The following is a 19,833-nucleotide window of genomic DNA, read 5'->3' on the forward strand; positions in this document are numbered from 1 at the left end:
AACCTGAGGAATGGGATAAGATATTTGCAAATGACATATTCAGTAAAGGGTTAGTATCCAAGATTATATAAAGAACTTATAAAACCCAACATCCCGAATCCAAATAGTCCAATTTAAAAATGGGCAGAAAACATGAACAGACATTTCTCCAAAGAAGGCATCCAGATGGCCAACAGACACATGAAAAAATGCTCATCATCACTCAACATCAGAGAAATGCAAATCAAAACTACAATGAGAAATCACCTCATACCTGTCGGAACGGCTAAAAATCAACAACACAAGAAACAACAAGTGTTAGCGAGGATGCGGAGAAAAGGAATTCCTCATGCACTGTTGGTGGAAATGCAAACTGGTGCAGCCACTCTGGAAAACAGCATGGAGGTACCTCAAAAAGTTAAAAATAGAACTTCCCTAGAATCCAGCAATTGCACTATTGGGTATTTACCCAAAGAATACAAAAACACTAATTCCAAGGGATCCATGCACCCCTCTTTTTATAGCAGCACTATTTACAGTAGCCAAGATATGGAAACAGTCCAAGTGTCCATTGTTTGAGTTATAGATAAAGAAGTTGTAGTACACACACACACACACACACACACACACACACACACACACACACAGGAATATTAGTCAGCCATAAAAAGAATGACATCTTGCCATTTGCAACGACATGGATAGAGCTAGAGAGTATAATGCTAAGTGAAGTAAGTCAGTCAGAGAAAGACAAATACCATATGAATTCACTCATATGTGGAATTTAAGAAACAAAACAAACAAGCAAAGGGAAAAAGAAAGAGGCAAGCCAAGAAACAGACTCTTAACTATAGAGAACAAACTGGTGGTTACTAGAGGGGAAGTAGGTGGGGGAAAGGGGGAAGTAGGTGAAGGGTATTAAGAGTACACTTATCATCATGAGCACTGAGTAATGGATAGAATTGTTGAATCACTCTATTGTACACCCGAAACTAATATAACACTACATGTTTACTATACTGGAATTAAAATTTTTTTAATATTTAAAACATAAACAATCAAAAAAATATTTGTGATTCACATGAAAACAGCTAATATCCCTAATATACAATAAGACATATAAAAAGAAGAAAAAGATGAATAATGCAGTTGAAAAAGTGGTAAAGAACACAAGCAGACAACTTATAAATTAATAGCAATAACCATAACAATGAAATTTATTGAACATTTATGTGTCAGGTGATGTTGATGTATGAATATATTCAATCCCCACAAAGATCCACTGAGGTAGATAATATGGGAACCCATGTTAGAGCCACTTCTCTTCCTCTCCTCTCACAAAACCTTTCTCCCACAACAAAAACAGGCGCCTATGTCATGTTAGTGCACTGTCCTGGGATGTTACAATCCTAGGGTGCTAAACAAAAGGACTACTCAAGACTATGGCTCTCCTCTCCCGTGGCAAAACGGAGCTCAGGTAAGAAATCTTTAAGAGGGTGCCAAACTCTTAACAAAGCTCTGTCCTTGAACTAACTTCTTTGTTCTTTTTCCCCCTAACTTTCTCACTCCCTTCCTGTCCTCCCTCTCCTTCCCTCTCCTTCCTTATTTCTATCTCTCTTTGAATTTTAATTTGAAGTAAATGACAGGGGCATATTAACATGTTTACTTGAATTAAAGAATAAAGTCAGACTTCTCCTGAGAAGGTCAATCTGGTCTTAACAATGAGAACTAGTTTTGTAAACAGGTAATGAATTCAACATTTTTCCATAAGTTAAATAAGATAAATGTGCAGATCCAAAGATTTAACAAAAATATATTTAAATCACATGTAATATAATATTCCAGAAATATTCTGCAACAATTTAAAAATATGATAAAAAATATTAGATGCCAACTTTCAAATATAGAGAAAGATCAGAGTTATTTAAAAAAAAATGGTAGGGAAAGGCGTGCCTGGGTGGCTCAGTCCGTAAAGTGTCTGCCTTCAGCTCAGGTCATGATCTCAGGGTCCTGAGATCGAGTCCCACACTGGGCTCCCTACTCAGCGGGAAGTCTGCTTTTCCCTTTCCCTCTGCCCCCAACTTGTACGTGCATGCTCTCTCTCTCTCTCTCAAATAAATAAATAAATAAATAAATAAATAAATAAATAAAGTAAGTAAGTAAGTAAGTAAGTAAGAAGTATTTAAACAAAAATGTTTGAAGACTACTGCTCTGGAACCTCCAACATTATACTGTCCAGTCAGTAACTGCAAAAGTGCCCAACCTCATACATGGAGAAATGGAAATTTAGTCTACAACTAGCTCTCATCTTATCCCTCAGACTGGTAAAGATTTAAAAGTCTGATAAAACCCAGCATTGGTAAAGCTATGGAGAAATAGGTTAATAAGAGTGTATATTTTGGCGAGTAATTTGACAAGACCAATTACAACTTAAAATGTGCACAACCTTTGGTTCCTGAAAACCTGAAAGACTACACATCAAACTGTTAACAATGGTTATATCTAAGGGGATGAAATTTGGAAAAATTCATTCTTTTTAAAGTTGGTATTTCTGTAATATTTGAAGTTTTTATAGTAGAGAACAAGGAAGAAAAAGTAGCATAAACCTAAGGTAAGTATCATGATGGCTAAAGTCCAAAAATTAGCTGTTTATGGAATTTTAGAAGGAAATTTAAACAACAGGTGATTAGATTGGATGGCATATAATATTGCTTTCAAATGTAAATTCTACTTCGGTAATTAAGAAATGATTCTTAGAAGCCATACAGTATACTTCCCTAAAAATTCACAAGTTCTTTCAACAGCATCCTTAGCAAGTAGTTAAACCTCTTAAATATATACACTCTCCAATTTTAGCCCAAATCCCACATTATTCTGTCTTTATGTCTTTTAATATTACTTATATCTTTTATACCATATTGTGGATTAATCATTCACCGTGGCTTACCTGAAATAAAATCTAATGAAATAAAATGTAGATGTTTCTCCATTTTTGCCACATATTATAATCTTAGAAAACATCCCTGACAGACAAATCAAATCGTTCACATTGATGAATTTGGTTATATACCCGCAATAATTCTCTTTGCCACTAGATGGTGATTTAGCTAATGCTGTGTTGAGGAGCTCTCAGAACAGGAGGTTGGCCATTAGCCACCAGTAGGAGCTACTAAATAAGGAAGTAAAGTCAAGTAAGACGAAGGGAAATACAAGTGTAATGAACATATCCACTTGTGAGCAGCAAAGGAGAAAATATCAAGTTAAAAGGTGGGAGCAAACCATATGCATATTAAGAGCCTTCTATAAGAATTATAGGGAAAGTTCAACAAGAGAAATAAGTGAAAAATAGAAGAGATGTTTCAAAATACCTACTGAACAGTCTTGAAGAACTAATTGGTGCCATGTATCTTTAGATCCACTCCTTATTTTGATGTCCACAGTTCAGATGGAATATTAATCCTCTGCCGTCTACCCCTATTTTACCGAGGCATTTTACCCGGAAGCTACTTGAATTATTTAGGCTAGGAATTATTTAGGAATTATTACCTCAGTCCTTGTGAGGGACAAAGGCTACCAGGGGCTAAGAAATGTGTTTTCAGATAATAAACATCCAATTAAATACTTTTCTCTCTCCTTGCTAAGGTTATTTTATATACTTACTTTTCTTATACTGTACTGAGGCATAAATGTATATAAAACTCGGGATATAAAATTTAGACCCAATTTATCCCAAACCCAATCACCTCAAAGCCAAAATACCTTTAGCTTTACTAATGATACCAACAAAAAGACTGTTTCGTGGTACAAGAGAATGCTTGTGCCAAGCCACCTGTAAAGGCGCTACCGAATCTACGTTACAGTTGTAAGAACTTAGGTTATTTGGTCATGTTAACGTATAACAAAATGGACATGGAATGTCTTCACACAACTTAGAAAATCACATTCACTCTTAGAAACATCTGATTGAGTTCAAAATGATCCTTTCCTTTCTTACCTGTAAGGCTGTACTTTAATACCGAGGTCTTGGAACTCCAGTGCTTTCTTAACAACAGCTTCGTTTTCTTCTGGATAAACTGAACATGTGCAATAAACGACCGCTTGAGCTTTAGCAACTATAAAGGAGGTGTAATTAATAATAATGACTCCACTGACAATTCTCAACAGATTATGTTTCCAAACATCTCTATGATACTAATACCACGTGGTTGTAATGGGAATGATTTCCATAAATGCTTTCACGACTCCCCTTTAAAACACTGATTAGTAATGTAAGTCTGTGGCCAATCAGTAAAGTAAGTCCAATTGGATTGTATGGAAACTGAAAATTCTTTTTTTTTTCTTCAAGTTTTTATTTAAATTCCAGTTAGTTAACATACAGTGTAATATTAGTTTCAGGTGAAGAATTTAGTGATTCATCACCTACATACAATACCCAGTGCTCATCACAACAAGTGCACTCCTTAATACCCATCACCCATTTAACCCATCCCCCATCTACCTCCCCTCCAGCAACCCTCAGTTTGTTCTCTATAGTTAAGAGTCAACTTTCTGGTTTGCCTCCCCCCCCCTCACCATGTTCATCTGTTTTGTTTCTTAAATTCCACATATGAGTGAAATCTATGGTATTTGTCTTTCTCTGACTCAGAGAATTTCTACGTCATTTATGTGTTACATTTATGTACTGAATTATCTATACCCGTATATTTATCTTTGAGCCTTTGGAGATCAGGATTTTTCACACTTGGATTCCTAACATCCAGCCTGACCCAGAGTACACACTTGATAAACACGCACTGCATTAATAATAGTTTACGTCATTTCTCAGAGACTTCTCAATTTTCCATATCCACATCCATTTAAGGGCAATGCTCCTCAAAATCTAAATGGTACTCAAATCTAAATGAAGTGATTGAAACAACAAAATAAATACCTAAAGAGCTTAGTTACTCAGGATTCAAATCAAGAAATCTAGGCTTTATTTGTAATTGCATTTCTCTATTCTCTATTTAGCAGAAGAGACATAAGAGTTTGATTAAAATTTGGATTGTAGAATAGTTATTATGGGCAGGCACAATGACAACAGAAAAATTACATCAAGTAAGAAGCCAAAGAAAGAAAGAAAGAAAATAAAATGGTTCCATAATGGATGTATGTAATTATTTTACTTCGGCATTAGGAAACTGTTCATTATGCTTGCTAACCTATGCTACAAATGATAGCACAGCATCTATTTTTAGAAGACAGACTAAATTGGTAAAGGAAATATTTTGATATTGGAAGGCACTAATTTTGGAAAATTCACTTATGGTTCACAACTCATTGCCCGATTGTAATTGATAAATGAAGTATTAATGTTTCTAAGATTTACAACATATTTTAAGATTGCACTGATAATAAACTTACATTTCATTGCATGTGTTAGCTGTTCATATTGCTGTTGAGCAAGAATGTGAAGTTTATCTTCTGATGTGCCTCCTTGAGAGAAATCTTTAAGTAAACCTGTATCTAAAAGCAAACAAACCCTTTAAAATATATCACTAGTGGGTGTTTTTCATATAGTGCTATAATCATATAGTTTAATTTTTCAATCATTTTTCCTATTAATGAGAGTTTGCATGGAAAATATTTATTAAAACTAAATAAATAGTATTATAAAAATGCTGAGTTAAAATTTAAAAACTAAATAAAAGTAATTTGTTTAGTTTTAACACTGTTTTTCTTTCTTCTCCAGGTTCTTATGAGATTGTCATCCTACTAGGCAACTAAGTCATTTAGGTACAGAAGAGAGAATGCTGTAAGTCAGGAGGCTAATAGAGGAAAAGAAAAGAGAGATTTATAGTCAGATCTGAGAAGGAAAGAACACCAAAAAAGATACAGTTAAAAACATTAACTTACTGAAAGAAATTCTGGAAGAAAAAAATTCAGAGAAGTAAACATATATCTTCATAGATTAAGAAACAAATCAAGATTAAGTAACTTTAAAAAATTTTTTAAATGAATTTTCTTGATAATATTAACTAAGATATATTGAATACTACTTTATATACATTATTTTATTTATCAACCCCCCTTTTTAAAAATATTTATTTATTTGAGAGAGAGAGAGTGGGCATGAGCACGAGCGGGAGTGGTGGCGGAAAAGGGGGAGAGGGAGAAGGAGAAACAGGCTCCCCACTGAGTGGGGAGCCCTACACAGGGCTCTATCCCAGGACCCTGAGATCATGATCTGAGCCAAAGGCAGCAGCTTAACAGACTGAGCCACCCAGGTGCCCCATGACCCCCTTTATTATCCCTTTGAACATTAAGAAAACTGTTCAAACATACATTAAACCACTTACCTAAGTCACATAGCTACTAGGTGTAGAACCATGATTCTAGCTCAGAAATCTGACCAGAGAGTCCAAACTCCTAACTTCTGTTTATTCTGCCTCTCAGTAACTCCCTGGAGTATGAGAGCCAATTATTTATGCCATATATTGGCTGTTCTCCATTCCAGTAATATCACTCAAGGTTAATTAAACTCCATTTCTTTCAATTTAGTTTCACACTTCACATTTTTCTATTTCTATTCACCACTTTTAAAAGGACCATTTACACATTATTATACTATAAAACCATATCAATTTACCTCTTTCACCCCATTTTAAAATAATTCCAAGTTATTAATGAAGAACAATTTCATATATTCCTCAATGGTTCTAATATTTTTCAATGTTAAAATGTTTTTCAAACTAAGTCATGATTTCTCCCTTCCACCTAGTATCTAAGTCTTTTGGACTCATCCCCACTAAGTTTATTACTAATATTTCTACCTTAGGCACTAGGTCAGCAGCTCCTTGTTTGCTCTGGCTATTACCTCCTCAGAGGAAACCTTTCTTTTTTTCCAGGTTTGCCAAAGACTACTTCTTGGCTTATCCTGTTGCCTCTTGATCAAAGTTATCAGAATGTTGCGAATACCTAGGAAACTTTTTACTTTCTCCCTTTTCATCACTTGTTCCCTATGGGCTTTCCCCACACCCCCACCCACCAGCATCTAGTTTATTTTTACCTATGGTTTGTTTTTTTCTGCTTTCCCTCTTCAAGATGGCCCAGAATAAGGCCAGAGTCTCTCAGCTAGAAGCTCTAAATCTCTTGACAGCAATGTTTATTATAGCTGCTGCTATTTCTTCCCCTCTTTTCCCAGGGTCTACTAATTCTTACTTATTTCCCAGTTAACGTAGGACATTTCTCAGCTCACCATTCTCCCATCTGAGTTGGTTATTCTTCTGTTTTACTGTCACTGGGAAGAAATTTTCTATAGCAAGTCAAAATTCCACGTGGAACAATGTAAGCCCAGTTAGTATTGTGTAGTATCGTGAAATGTGCTAATTTGAATTTGAATCCCAGCTTCTCGGTTTACTAGCTACATGGCCTTGGGCAACTTGTGAGATTTCTCTGAGTCTTGTTTCCCCCCCCCCCTATAAAATAGAAATAATAAAAGAACACTATCCTCAAGAAGTGATTGTGAATATTAAGTGATAGTGCATGCGTACCACCTAGAATATTGACCGGCGCGTAGTTGTGCGCAATAAATATTAGTTTCTTTCCTTGCATTTTTCTCATTTTTGATTCTGTCCTCGCTAGAAACAGAAAATAGGTACTCACTCCATGCCGAATGTTGGTAAAATGTCTTTATCTAATATTCCAGTTAATCTTATCTAACTAGGGCTTTCAATATGAAGAGATTAGAGTAAGGATCCGTTTCAGGTAATGCACGTCAATACACTGATTAAAAAGGGGGCTCACCGTGTCAGCCTCAGAGTCAGAGCCGTTGCGTTTGAATCTGGGCTCTGACACTAGTCAAACGGCTCTAGGGAGCTTCAACCTCTCTGAGCCTCAGATTCCGTACTCATAAAATGTAGAAAGTAAGAGTTCAGCATCCACGGTTTTGCTTTCTGCAGTTTCGTTACTGAAGGTCAACCTCAGTCCGGAAGCAGATGATGCTTTTTCTGGCGAATCGGCGGAAGGTCAATAGTAACCTAACGCTACGTCGCAGTGCTTACGTCACTCACCTCGCTTCACCTTCTCACATAGACATTTTGTCATCTTGCATCGTCACAAGCAGGGTGAGTACAGTACAATAAGATGTTTTGAAAGAGAAACCATATTCGCATAACTTCTATTTCAGAATACTGTTATAATTGCTCCATTTTATCATTAGTTATTAATCTCTTCCTGTGCCCGATTTATAAATTGAACCTTATCATAGGTGCATAGGTATAGGGAAAAACATAGTATATATATATGGTTCAGTATTACCCATGGTTTCAGGCATCCACTGGGGGTCTTGGAATGAATCCTCATAGATAATGGGGGACTACTGTAACTGATTTACTGAGTTCTTGTGAGGACTTGATAAAATAATTGAAGCAAAGTGCTTAGCTCACTGCCTTATATACAAATGCTCAACAAATGGTAATGTTAAATAATATTTTATGATTTATTAAAGAAGCAGAATATTCCTAAAATTAATATTTAATCTGAGGTATTCATATCATAAAACATACATACTGAGGGTTAAAGAAGTCTTGAGTTTGAAATAATGTGATAATGATTTAATTAGGATCATTTTAGAACACAGTCTGTAGAGTCTGGCTGATCTAAATTTGAATTCTAGCTCTGTTACTAACTAGATCCTTTATGACCTTATTCAAATGAATTAATCTTTGAGTCTCAGTTTTTTCATCTATAAAATGCTGATAAATTTTAATGCCTATATCTTGAGTTCTGGTATATACCAGAAGAGCATACTGGCCAACATCTGTTCTGATGGCCTACATCATTCCAATTATTATTTTTAATATTCCCCCTTGTGCATATCATAAAGGACTGCTATAAGGATTAAATGAGACAATGAATGTAAAGTACTTTATTTTATTTTTCTAAGACTTTATTTACTTGAGAGAGAGAGAGAGAGAGCACGAGCGAGCAAGCAGGGGAAGGGGCAGAGGGAGAGTGAGAGGGAGAGAAGCAGACTACCAGTCTAGCACAGAGCCCAACACAGGGCTCAGTCTCAGGATCCTGAGATCATGACCTGAGCCAAAATCAACAATCAGCCACTTAACCGCCTGAGCCACTCAGGTGACCTGTAAAGTACTTTATACATTGTAAGTGCTCTATGCATGGTAGCTATTCATTAATCAGATACATTTCATATGTCATTTTAATGATTTTAAATAATTTTATTTTTGAAATTATTATCAAGTTTCAATAGTTTATAAATTAAAAAATTTTTAAAGTACCTTCATGCTCATTTAATATAAATTCTACTGGATTACTAACACCCAGTCCTGAACAACGAGGTAGCAGCAGAATCACTTTAACTTTCTGTAATCTATGATCCTTTGATTCAATGTTAAGAAATGTCTCATGAAGGATTTCAATATCTTGGAGAAAAAAACAGAAAAATTAATGCAAAAATATTAATTAAAAATCTTAATACAGTATGTAATTAGATTGATTTATCATTGTTCATTTTTAAATCCTCAACGTCACAAAAAGTCATCTTAACGTAGTCAGAAAAGAGGGCTATTCTTCTCTGATAACTTCCTAAAGTTAATACATGACTTCTCTTTCTCCTTTACTTAAGAGAACAATTTTGAAATTTAAATACCTTGTACATAAACTATAATTTAATTTTTCATTGTGAACGTCAGGTTCCTTTAAAACAGTGTGATGTAGTGGAGGAAAATGGGCATTGGAGGCAGAAATATCCAAGTGTGACTCCCAGCTTCACTGTTTACTAGCTGTGTGACTTAATCTCTTTGAGCCTCTATTTCTCCATTTCCTTACTCATAAGATTGGATAGTAGTGCCTACTTCATCTAATCGTGGTGAAGACAAAGCAGTTTAGTATGGTGCCTAGTACATAGTAAATGCTCAGTATTGGTTATTTCCCTTTGCTATTTGTAATCCCCTTTTATATTTTATCTTCCCCTGAGACAAATGGGTATCAGTAGCATTTATGAGGCAGTCTTAAGTCCCTTAAGGATCTTATAATTTAGTCTAAGAAGTCTGCCCTCCCTCAGAGTGTAATGATCTGTGCCCCTATCTTCAGGCCACCCCTCCACTTCTGCAATGGCTCCCATTCCCCTCACCTGCTGAGGAGTCACCCCTGAAACTGCTCACCCATCCCCTTTCTCTTGTGTGATCACCTTATTTGTCTTCCTATATTGTCTGTTTTGAAATTGTTGTTGTTTTTTAATCAGTGGGACTTCTCCTTTTTTCCCCTCTATTTTTAACTTTCTATCAGAAACATTCAAACATATACAAAAACAGACATAAAAATATAATAAATTCTCAAGTACCCATCATGGAGATTCAACAGTGAACCATTCATGCCCACTTCTGTTTCATCTGTATCTCTACCCACTTCCACCCTACCCATATTATTTTGAATCTATAAATATTTCACATATATCTCTAAAAGATAAGACCTCCTTTAAAAATATAACCACACAAATTAAAAAATAATAATTCCTTATTATCATTGAATAATAATGGCATCCAATCATGGCTTAAATTTCTCAATACTCTCACACATGTCAAAAATTTTTTACAGTTTGTTTGAATCCGGATTTTAATAAGATACATACATTGCAATTAGTTGATAAGACTTGTTTTAAATTTCTTTTTGATAGGTTCCCTTTCCATTTTTTCTTACGATTTATTTCCTAATGCAGCATGGTTATTTGTACTACTAAGAGTTTCCACAGTCTGGATTTCGCTAATTGCTTCCCTAGAGTGTACTTCATAACATGTTCCTGTCTTCTGTGCTTCCTATAACTTAGTAGTTGAATCTTTAGAAGCTTAATTACATCAGGCTCTTTTTTTTTCCTTTCTTTTTTTCGGGGGGTGGGTGGAGAGGATAGAGAGGGAAGCAAAACTACTCCACAAGTCGCGTCATATTCATTCATTTAGTTGCCTTTCTGGCACCAGCAAAGGGGTTGCAAAATAGTCACATTTTAATTCTGTCATCCCTTTTTCACTTATTAGTTGGAATACTTCTAAAAGGAGAAACTTCCTTTCCTCTACTGTGTGGTTACCTAGTGGTTCCTATTCTCTCTTGTTAACTAGGTAAAAATTCAGATGGGGAACTGGAAGTGAAATGCTGGCTCACAGGGTATGTACATATTCAATTTTTAGTGATTAATGCTAGTTTTCTAGAGAGTTTGTACAAGTTTACAGTCCCACCAGCTGTGTTTGAGTATTCCCGTGCTCTTTACCTTGCCAGTACCTGGTACTGCCAGTCTTTCTTTTTTTTTAAAGTAGGCTCCATGCCCAGCCCGGAGCCCAATACAGGGTTTGAACTCACAACCCTGAAATCAAGATCTGAGCTGAGATCAAGAGTCAGATGCTTAACCAACTGAGCCATCCAGGCACCCCTGCCAATCTTTAAAATTTTAATCATTCTGTGGATATGTGGTGATTTTAATTGTATTTCCCTGATTAGTAATGGGATGGACTACTTTTACATAAGTTTTTTTGGCATCTGGATATCCCCTTTGTGAAATAACTGGTCACGGATCTTGCACATTTTCCAATTGGGTTGTCGGTCTTTTCATTGTTAATTTGTAAGAATTTTTTTTTAAAGATTTTATTTATTTGACAGAGATAGAGACAGCCAGCGAGAGGGGGAACACAAGCAGGGGGAGCGGGAGAGGAAGAAGCAGGCTCCCAGCGGAGGAGCCTGACGTGGGGCTCGATCCTATAACGCCGGGATCACGCCCTGAGCCGAAGGCAGACGCTTAACTGCTGTGCCACCCAGGCGCCCCAAATTTGTAAGAATTTTTTATACACTGTGGATAAAACTCTGTGTCAGTTCATGTGCTCCCTCTCTGCAGTTTGCCTTAGCACTCTCTTTATGTACAGAAGTTTTAAATTTTTAAAAAACTTTACTGTAGTCCAATTTATCAATCTTTTCTTTTATGGTTAGTGCTTTGTGTGTCCTGTTTAAGAAATCTTTACCAATCCCAGTCATTAAGTGTTTCTCCTATAATAAATTCTAGGAGATTCTAGATTTGTGTTGATGGTGTGAAGTACGTATGGGTTTCACTTTTTCTAGCACTATTGACTAGAAAAAAAAAAATCTCCTCAGTACTCTGCAGTGTCATGTGGATTGAATTGAATCCATACAGATCAACTTGGAGAAAACGGGCATCTTAATGACATTGAGTTTTTCAGTTCATGAATGTGATCTATTCTTGGGTTTACTCAGGTCTTCTGTCTTTCAATAATGGTCCATAGTTTGAGGATGTCTTACATCTCTCTTATTAGATGTACTCCTAAATGTGTTATGGTTTGGGGTACTGTTGTAAAAGATCTCTGCTTCGTTTTCAAACTTCTCTTATTGGTATGCAGAAATTGGATTTGTATGCTGACCTTGTATCTAGCAACCTTGCAAAAATCCTTTGCGAAATCTATAGTTTAGTTATATTTGAGATTATGTTAGTAAGTACGTATTTCTTTTGTACTGTTTCATTTTCCTGATGAACATGTTATAATTATATTTCTAGTAATGTTTCTTGACTTAAATCTACTTTGTCAGTTGCTCTTTTGTTAGTATATATAATGTATATCTTTTTCTGTGTTTCTGAGTTTTTTATGTAAGGGGTTTCTCTTATAAATCGCATATAGTTGATCTTAAAAATCTAATACTGGTGTTCTTTGTCTTTTATTTCAAGTATTAGTCATGCATACTTAATGTTTACATATATATTTTTTAAAGTTTAATCTACTTATTTGCTTTCTATTTGTCTTACCTTTTCTATGTTAATATGGTATTCCAATTCCATATTCCATTTTCCACCCCTCCTAGCTATTAGTTAAACATTCTTTTATTATTTATTTATTCCCTGCCCCAGAAATAACACACACCACTACTTAATAATTTACTACTTTACCATTTCTTGGACAAAGCAAAGATGACAAAACGCATTAATTCCATTTCCTTCTAATTTATGTACCATTGTTGTAATTTAATTATAGATAACATTTAAATTTTAACCCCACATTAGTTTACAATCCCACAAGACATTAAATTATATTTAGTTTACTTATATACTTACCTTTTACATTATTCTTCATTTATTCCAGCATCTACAGCTTTCTATATGAGATAATATTCCTTCTATCAAAAAAAAACTTTTAGTATATCCTCCATTGTGTCTGCTGATGACAAACTCTCAGATTTCATTTGTCTAAGAATATCTTTATTTTATTTCAAAGGAAATTTCTGCTGAGTTTAGAAATCTACTTGGCAGTTTCTTTCTGCACTATGAAGATATTAATAGTTTTCTGGTTTCAGTTATTTCTGTTAAAAAGTTAGTTTTTAGTTTTATTGCTTTTCCATTAAAAATAATATATATTATCACCTGGGCTGTTTTGTCTTTGGTTTTCAGCAGTTATGCCACAATGTACCTAATGTGTTTTCTATATATTTATTCTTATTGGAGTTCATAGAGCTTCTTGAATCTGTGGCTTAATTTACTTCATCTATTTTGAAAAATTCCCAGCCTTAATTTCAAATAATTAATTTGTTTCTTCTCAATTCTTTTTCTCCTCTCTTTCTGTGTTCCCAATCACAGCATATGGAAGATCACTGGATCACTGAGTCTCATGTGTGTTTTATGATCTTTTCCATATTATTAATCCTTTTGTCTCTCCTTGCTTCAGTCTGCATATTTTCTTGTGGCTTGTCAGTTCACTTATTCTTTCCTTAGCTCTGTCTAATCTACTGTCAAATCTATCTATTTACTTCTTAATTCACATGTTGTATTTTTTAGTTCTAGAATTTTTTTGACTTAAAAAAATTATAGTTTCCAGTGCTCTGCTGAAATTCTGCAACTTGGCATTTAGTCTTTACAGCATACTAATCATAGTTAGTTTGAAGTCCACATCTGATATCTCTAATATCTGGACCATCTATTGGTTTGCTCCTACTTTAGTGTTTTTCTCTTTATATCAGTCATAGCTTTTGTTCTTGTTTGCCTTGTTCTGGTTTTTTTGTGTGTGTGTGTTTTTTCTTAATTGAGTGCCAGACATTGTAGTTGAAAAAATTTAGGAGATAATATGAGACCTAGGATGATGTTATCTTCTTCCAGAGAAAATTTGCTTTTGCTTCTGATAGGCAGCTAAATCTGGACACTAATAATCCCAGATCACCTTAATCCAATTGGGAATGAGATGACTGGAATTTGGGCTTCAATTTGTTAGACAACTGATCACTATCCACCATATACTTCTTCTGTCTCCAAGTGAAATCCTAGGTATTTACCAGTCTACCTCTCCAGGTCAAGCTTTAAATTCTACTTTTTGTCTCCCTAACCCTATGAACGTGTCAAAAGTTTTGTTTAGTTTTTGAGCCTCACTCAACCTATAATAAAATGTTATCTTTAGTCACAGAATGATCCAATGAAAAAGATTTTGAAAATAAGAAGTCTAAGGAATGTAGCTTCTAGTCCTAGGTATGAACATTGTCATACACTCTTTTAGTTGTATTCTTATTTATTAAAGGATGATAATTTCTACTACCTACTTTAATTATTGATTGAATTTCAAATTATATAGTAGCTAATACCAAGCAATATAACAAAGTGCCAATATATTCATTAATTTAAACTACAGTTATTTAACCAATATTAAACAATGAGAAGAGCCTGGCGTAATATGTATTAGTGAAGATTTTAAGAGTATAGTATATAGAGAGTTTTTATATTAAAAAATAACAAATTCAAACATTTTTGACATTTCTAAATTTTGTAGAACATTAATCACCAAACAAATAAATATTTATACATACTTTTACATCCCATTTTTGTAAAAAGTTTCTTCAGGTCAGGATCCTTGGCTTGTGATTTTACTCCACACACAAATATTTTTGAAGTATTATTATTTGTTAAGATTGACATATGGGCAACTGTGTACCATGAACCTGTATTGACCATTAAGATATCATCATCCATATTTAATAAAGCCCTTACAGAATGGACAGCAAGACTTCGAGATTTATCCTACAAGATAATGATATGATTAGAATTTCAAACAGTTTGACTAGAAGCATGAACTGACTTCTTTTTGGTTAAGTAAAAAAAAAAAAAAAAGTACTTGGTAGAACACCTGAGATACCTAATCCATTTGACTTTAAAACATCTTAATATATTTTAGAAGATAAAATTAACAAAAATAACTGATAGAAAGATTTAAAACAAAGACCTTAACTTTGCTTAGCCTAAATTATGAATGTTATCATTTAACTTTTATATAGTGATCAGACAATGTCAAAATCCCCAAAATGTGATTAATAGATTAGTGATGTCCTACTACAGCATTCATTCTTACCCCTTCATGAAAACTCATTCATCAGCTATTGCCATTCTTTCTTCCCCATTACACTGTCATTGAAATCACTGCTAATTCACAGATATTTAAAGTAAGATGGTTGACAAGCTTATAAAAGGGGACTAGACAGATGGGTTTCTGCAGTTGATCTCTGGGCTCAATAGGGTATCACTGCAAGTTAAGGCCAAGAGATTCTACCCAAGAATATGAGTGCTGTGAAGGAATAAACTTTAGAAGACCAAGGTAAATCTGAGGCAAGAATTGGAATCTAAGGACATAAAAATTAATATAACCTATTTTTTTGGACAATTTATTTTTCATTTTGTTGAAACCACATTATACTTCACATTCTTTTCCTGCAGCAGTAGCCATTATACACCTATTACAAATCAAGGCTGTAACACCGTATTAAGGAGGTAATGGGAAAGTATTACATACAGGATTTTCAAATTCAGGGTGGTACTAGCATCTTCTCCAGAAGTAGAAGTTAGAAAAGGTACTTTTGCACTTTTTTTGAATACACCCTTGGAAAAGAAAAATACAGCCTTTCAGCTTCCAGCAGTACAAGTATCCCCATTTATAGGGTTTGGAAGGAAAACATGTTCTTTATAACTTCACATGGGACAAAGATGCTGAAGTACAGGGGCGCCTGGGTGGCACAGCGGTTAAGCGTCTGCCTTCGGCTCAGGGCGTGATCCCGGCGTTCCGGGATCGAGCCCCACATCAGGCTCCTCCACTATGAGCCTGCTTCTTCCTCTCCCACTCCCCCTGCTTGTGTTCCCTCTCTCACTGGCTGTCTCTCTCTGTCAAATAAATAAATAAAATCTTTAAAAAAAAAAAAAAAAGATGCTGAAGTACAATAGAAACACTGATTGTAGGGGTATTGATTTTATTCAATAAAATAGTCAAAAATTAGCTTTTATAAATCTCCTTGATAATCTATAAAAATATAATCAATTTGTTAGATTTTATTTTTTAAGTGCATTCTTTGAGTGAGCAGGCTTATTGAGAATCACAATGAAAGTAAATGTTTGTTTACCTGAAATATAAGTTTATAATCTTTGAAAAGATCTATATTTAGAAGATCATTTTTGAGATGAGATGGAAAAATTAAGACATCATAGCAATGTTGGTCCACAGCATAGACTTTATCATCAATATGCAATACAGATTTGACTTTATTATAGCCTTTTTTCTTCAAACTGTAATGAACTTCTTCAGGGCTGTAAATATGCAATACTAAGTTGTAATTGAAAATATAATATATTGAAAATGCATTTAACACTAGCATCTTTTCCCTAAAATAAATAAAAATATCACTGCATATATTGCATCTAATGAAACTTACAATTTTAGCCAACAGTAAGTTAAAAGATAATTAAAGACAGAAAAGTTAACATATTTATGTAAGTACCTTTGGTAATTTGGTGACAAAATCCTGAACTAAACTATGATTGCCTAATTACTCCCCTAGATAGTATTTCTTATCATATTATTTTGACAGGCTAGCAAATTGAAATATGAATAATGAATTTGATTAAAACTCTTACCTGATTTTACAAGTATTTATCCAAGCATAAAGTGGCAAAGTGGAGGCCCTTAGTTCCTGGTTCCTAACTGTTTCTGGAAGAATGTGGTAAATTGAAAGGGCGTCGTGTTTGATTCGACATCTTGCCAATGCTGCAGCCAATTTTGTCTTAAAACTAGAGACAGAAAATCCATTCTTGATGACTACTGCATTGAAGACAAGACTATCAATTTTCCATTAGAAAAATTCACAAATTAGATTTAGAATTCTAACAAACTTCTATAATTCTGCTTCAGATTTTCATAGTATAAAATCATATTTGAAAATAGAAATCCAATAATGCTGCTTCTTTTTTTCAGTTTTTGCTGCCCCTGTATAAATATGCATCTCCCCAAATATTTATATCAATTGCCAATTGAAAGAAATTTTATGTAGCGAAAGGTGGATGGAATATAGTCCGACAAATTTGAAGTTAAATTCAGTTTCTGTCACTTACTAGCTGTGTGACCTCAGGTATTAATGAATCTCTTTTCTCAGCCTGTTTTCTCATCTGTAGAATGTGGTCAACTTACCTTGTTATTAATGTGGTGATTACCAACCATGTGTGCAAAATACTTAGCACAGTGCCTGGCACATGGCAGACACTCACTATAGGCTAGTTATTGTCATAGTTGCCAACAGTACAGTCTTGATAAGATTAAGGAACTTTCATGAATCTGTATCAAGTCCTTCCCAGTTCTGATTATCCCATAACAGAAAAGAAAAGCAAGAATTGGTTAGCATCACCATGAAGATCCAATGATTTTTCTTGATCTCATAGAAAATGTTTAATAAATGAGAATACAGGACTTATTCTTGATCCATAATCAGCATTTTCACAGTAGGAATCTAATTGAATAATAAATCTCAAGGATAACCTTGAATGTGAGAAATGGGTAAAAGATACCATAGAAGAGTCAAGTACAACTGGAGTGGTGTATGTGGCACAGAAAGCTTAATAAAATCAAGATTCTTATTTATTCAGGGGCGCCTGGGTGGCTCAGTCATTTAAGCATCTGATTCTTGATTTCAATTCAGGTCACGATCTCAGGGTTGTGAGATTGAGCCCCACATCTGGCTCCACACTGAGTGTGAAGCCTGCTTGAGATTCTCTCTCCCCCTCTCCCTTTGCCCCCCCCACTCGCATGCACGCTGTCTCTCAAAAAAAAAAAAAACCAAAAAAAAAAAAAACCCAAGATTCTTATTTACTCAGTAGAATGAGAACTTTTCACCTAACAATGTGTTTGTGTGTGAACATGTGTACCTGCATGAGGAAGGGAGAGATAGAGGAAGGAAGGGATGGGGGTGGGGTGGAGAGAGAGAGGGAGAGGGAAACAGAGAGGTAGAACATAGATGGGGCACTTGGGGGAGGAGAGGGAAGGATTATCAAACATTAAGACTTCTAGGGCTATAATAAAATTAGATTTGTGTAGTGCTATCTCCTAATGTCACAGAACTACAGCAAGGGACACAAAAACAATTACATAATACATTAATGCACACCAAAAAATAATATAAAGGGGTGAGTTACTGTTCTATATCACACATGTGAGATGTTTCTGAGTACACACGACTTTTGATTAAATAGCCTTTCCAAATACCTATATGGTTCAAATTTGCCGTAAGTGCTATCAACTGAATTATTCAATCAATACACATAAAAATTAGAGCTATGAAGCCTAGAAAAATATATGTGTTGTATAAATGGGGGGAATAAGTACACAGAGAAATAATTTTCCAAATTTCCACATAGCAAACATTTCAGACTGTGAATTTTAATATATTTCAATCACATAAAAAGTAATTTAAAGTATATATACAGTTATAAAGTTTTTTTTATAAATATACAATATCAGATTGAGTATAAAGACCAAATCCAAATGCTATTGGGATAACCAGACACATATTTCTTTTGTAAATGGAATGCCCTGTGGCTACTAATAACTTCTTCCATAGCTGTAAGATGGACCGCAATGATGAAAATGGAAGCAAAAATGGCCTTTCCTCAGCATTCTTGATACAGAAGTCCACCCCCTGCTATAATTTGAACACTATCACAGAGAGTTGCTCAATCACCTGTTTGCCAGCAACCTGTTGTATACACAGCCAGAGCTATTTCTATATGTTAAATTGTAGTTCTATAATTCCTAAGCTTAAATCTAAAATGAACCCATTAGATACAGGACAGAACCCAAACTCCTTATCATGAAACACTAGGGTATTAATAATTTAACCTGACCCAACTCCTCAGTCTTCAATTCCCACCACTCCCGTACACAAATCTATGTCTGGCCACACACAAAACTATTTCTGCCCCTCCTGATATCACACCACATCCCCCCTCCTGCTGCCTTCTCTCACTCTGTCTCTCCAGCTAGTATGGTTTGGGCTCTGCAATCAGATTATCTGCATTCAAATTCTGCTTCCACCAATTACTAGCTATGTGACATTAGACAGGTTATTTAGCTTTTCTAAGCTCTAGGAATTATAAACTAATTACTTGTTGCAAAGATACTTTTGAAAATGTATTTCAAAGTCAGGCTGTTCAAGAAGTGATAATTTTTAAAAAGAAGTGATAATAATTATTAGACCTATTCTTTTACTATTGTTAACTAGGAACTGTTATCAGACCTGGGCTATAGAGATTAAAAGAGAGCTTCCACCCTTAAGTAACTTATAATTTGGTGGTATAATAGACATATAAACAACCAGTTATAGCACAAGCACATGATGAATGCTGTAAGATACACAGATAAAGAAGAAAGTAAATGTATCAGAAAAAGAACAAGAATTAGCCTTCTAAGGGACTTCTAAGAGGAGGAGAAACTTAAACTGTTAAAAGAGGAGCAAGAATTTTCCAGACCATAAGAAAAGACACAGACAGCATGAGTTTTCCAGACCACAAAGGGA

At 34.8% G+C, this 19,833-nt stretch overlaps 1 protein-coding gene across 1 annotated transcript in view; it reads right to left on the minus strand.

Moving 5' to 3' along the window:
• The window catches only part of NSUN7 (NOP2/Sun RNA methyltransferase family member 7), a 52,367-nt gene that overhangs the window by 15,906 nt on the left and 16,628 nt on the right, over window positions 1-19,833 (minus strand). The window contains exons 5-10 of the mRNA XM_045815933.2: window positions 16,907-17,059; window positions 16,396-16,579; window positions 14,818-15,028; window positions 9,261-9,404; window positions 5,383-5,484; window positions 3,974-4,091 (exon numbers count right to left, since the gene is read on the minus strand). Coding sequence (XP_045671889.1) covers window positions 3,974-4,091; window positions 5,383-5,484; window positions 9,261-9,404; window positions 14,818-15,028; window positions 16,396-16,579; window positions 16,907-17,059 — 912 coding nt within the window. The remainder of the gene's footprint in view (window positions 1-3,973; window positions 4,092-5,382; window positions 5,485-9,260; window positions 9,405-14,817; window positions 15,029-16,395; window positions 16,580-16,906; window positions 17,060-19,833) is intronic.

This window comes from Ursus americanus, chromosome 8, assembly GCF_024610735.1.
Source record: "Ursus americanus isolate L20-20 chromosome 8, mUrsAme1.1.p, whole genome shotgun sequence".
Classification (NCBI taxonomy): domain Eukaryota; kingdom Metazoa; phylum Chordata; class Mammalia; order Carnivora; family Ursidae; genus Ursus; species Ursus americanus.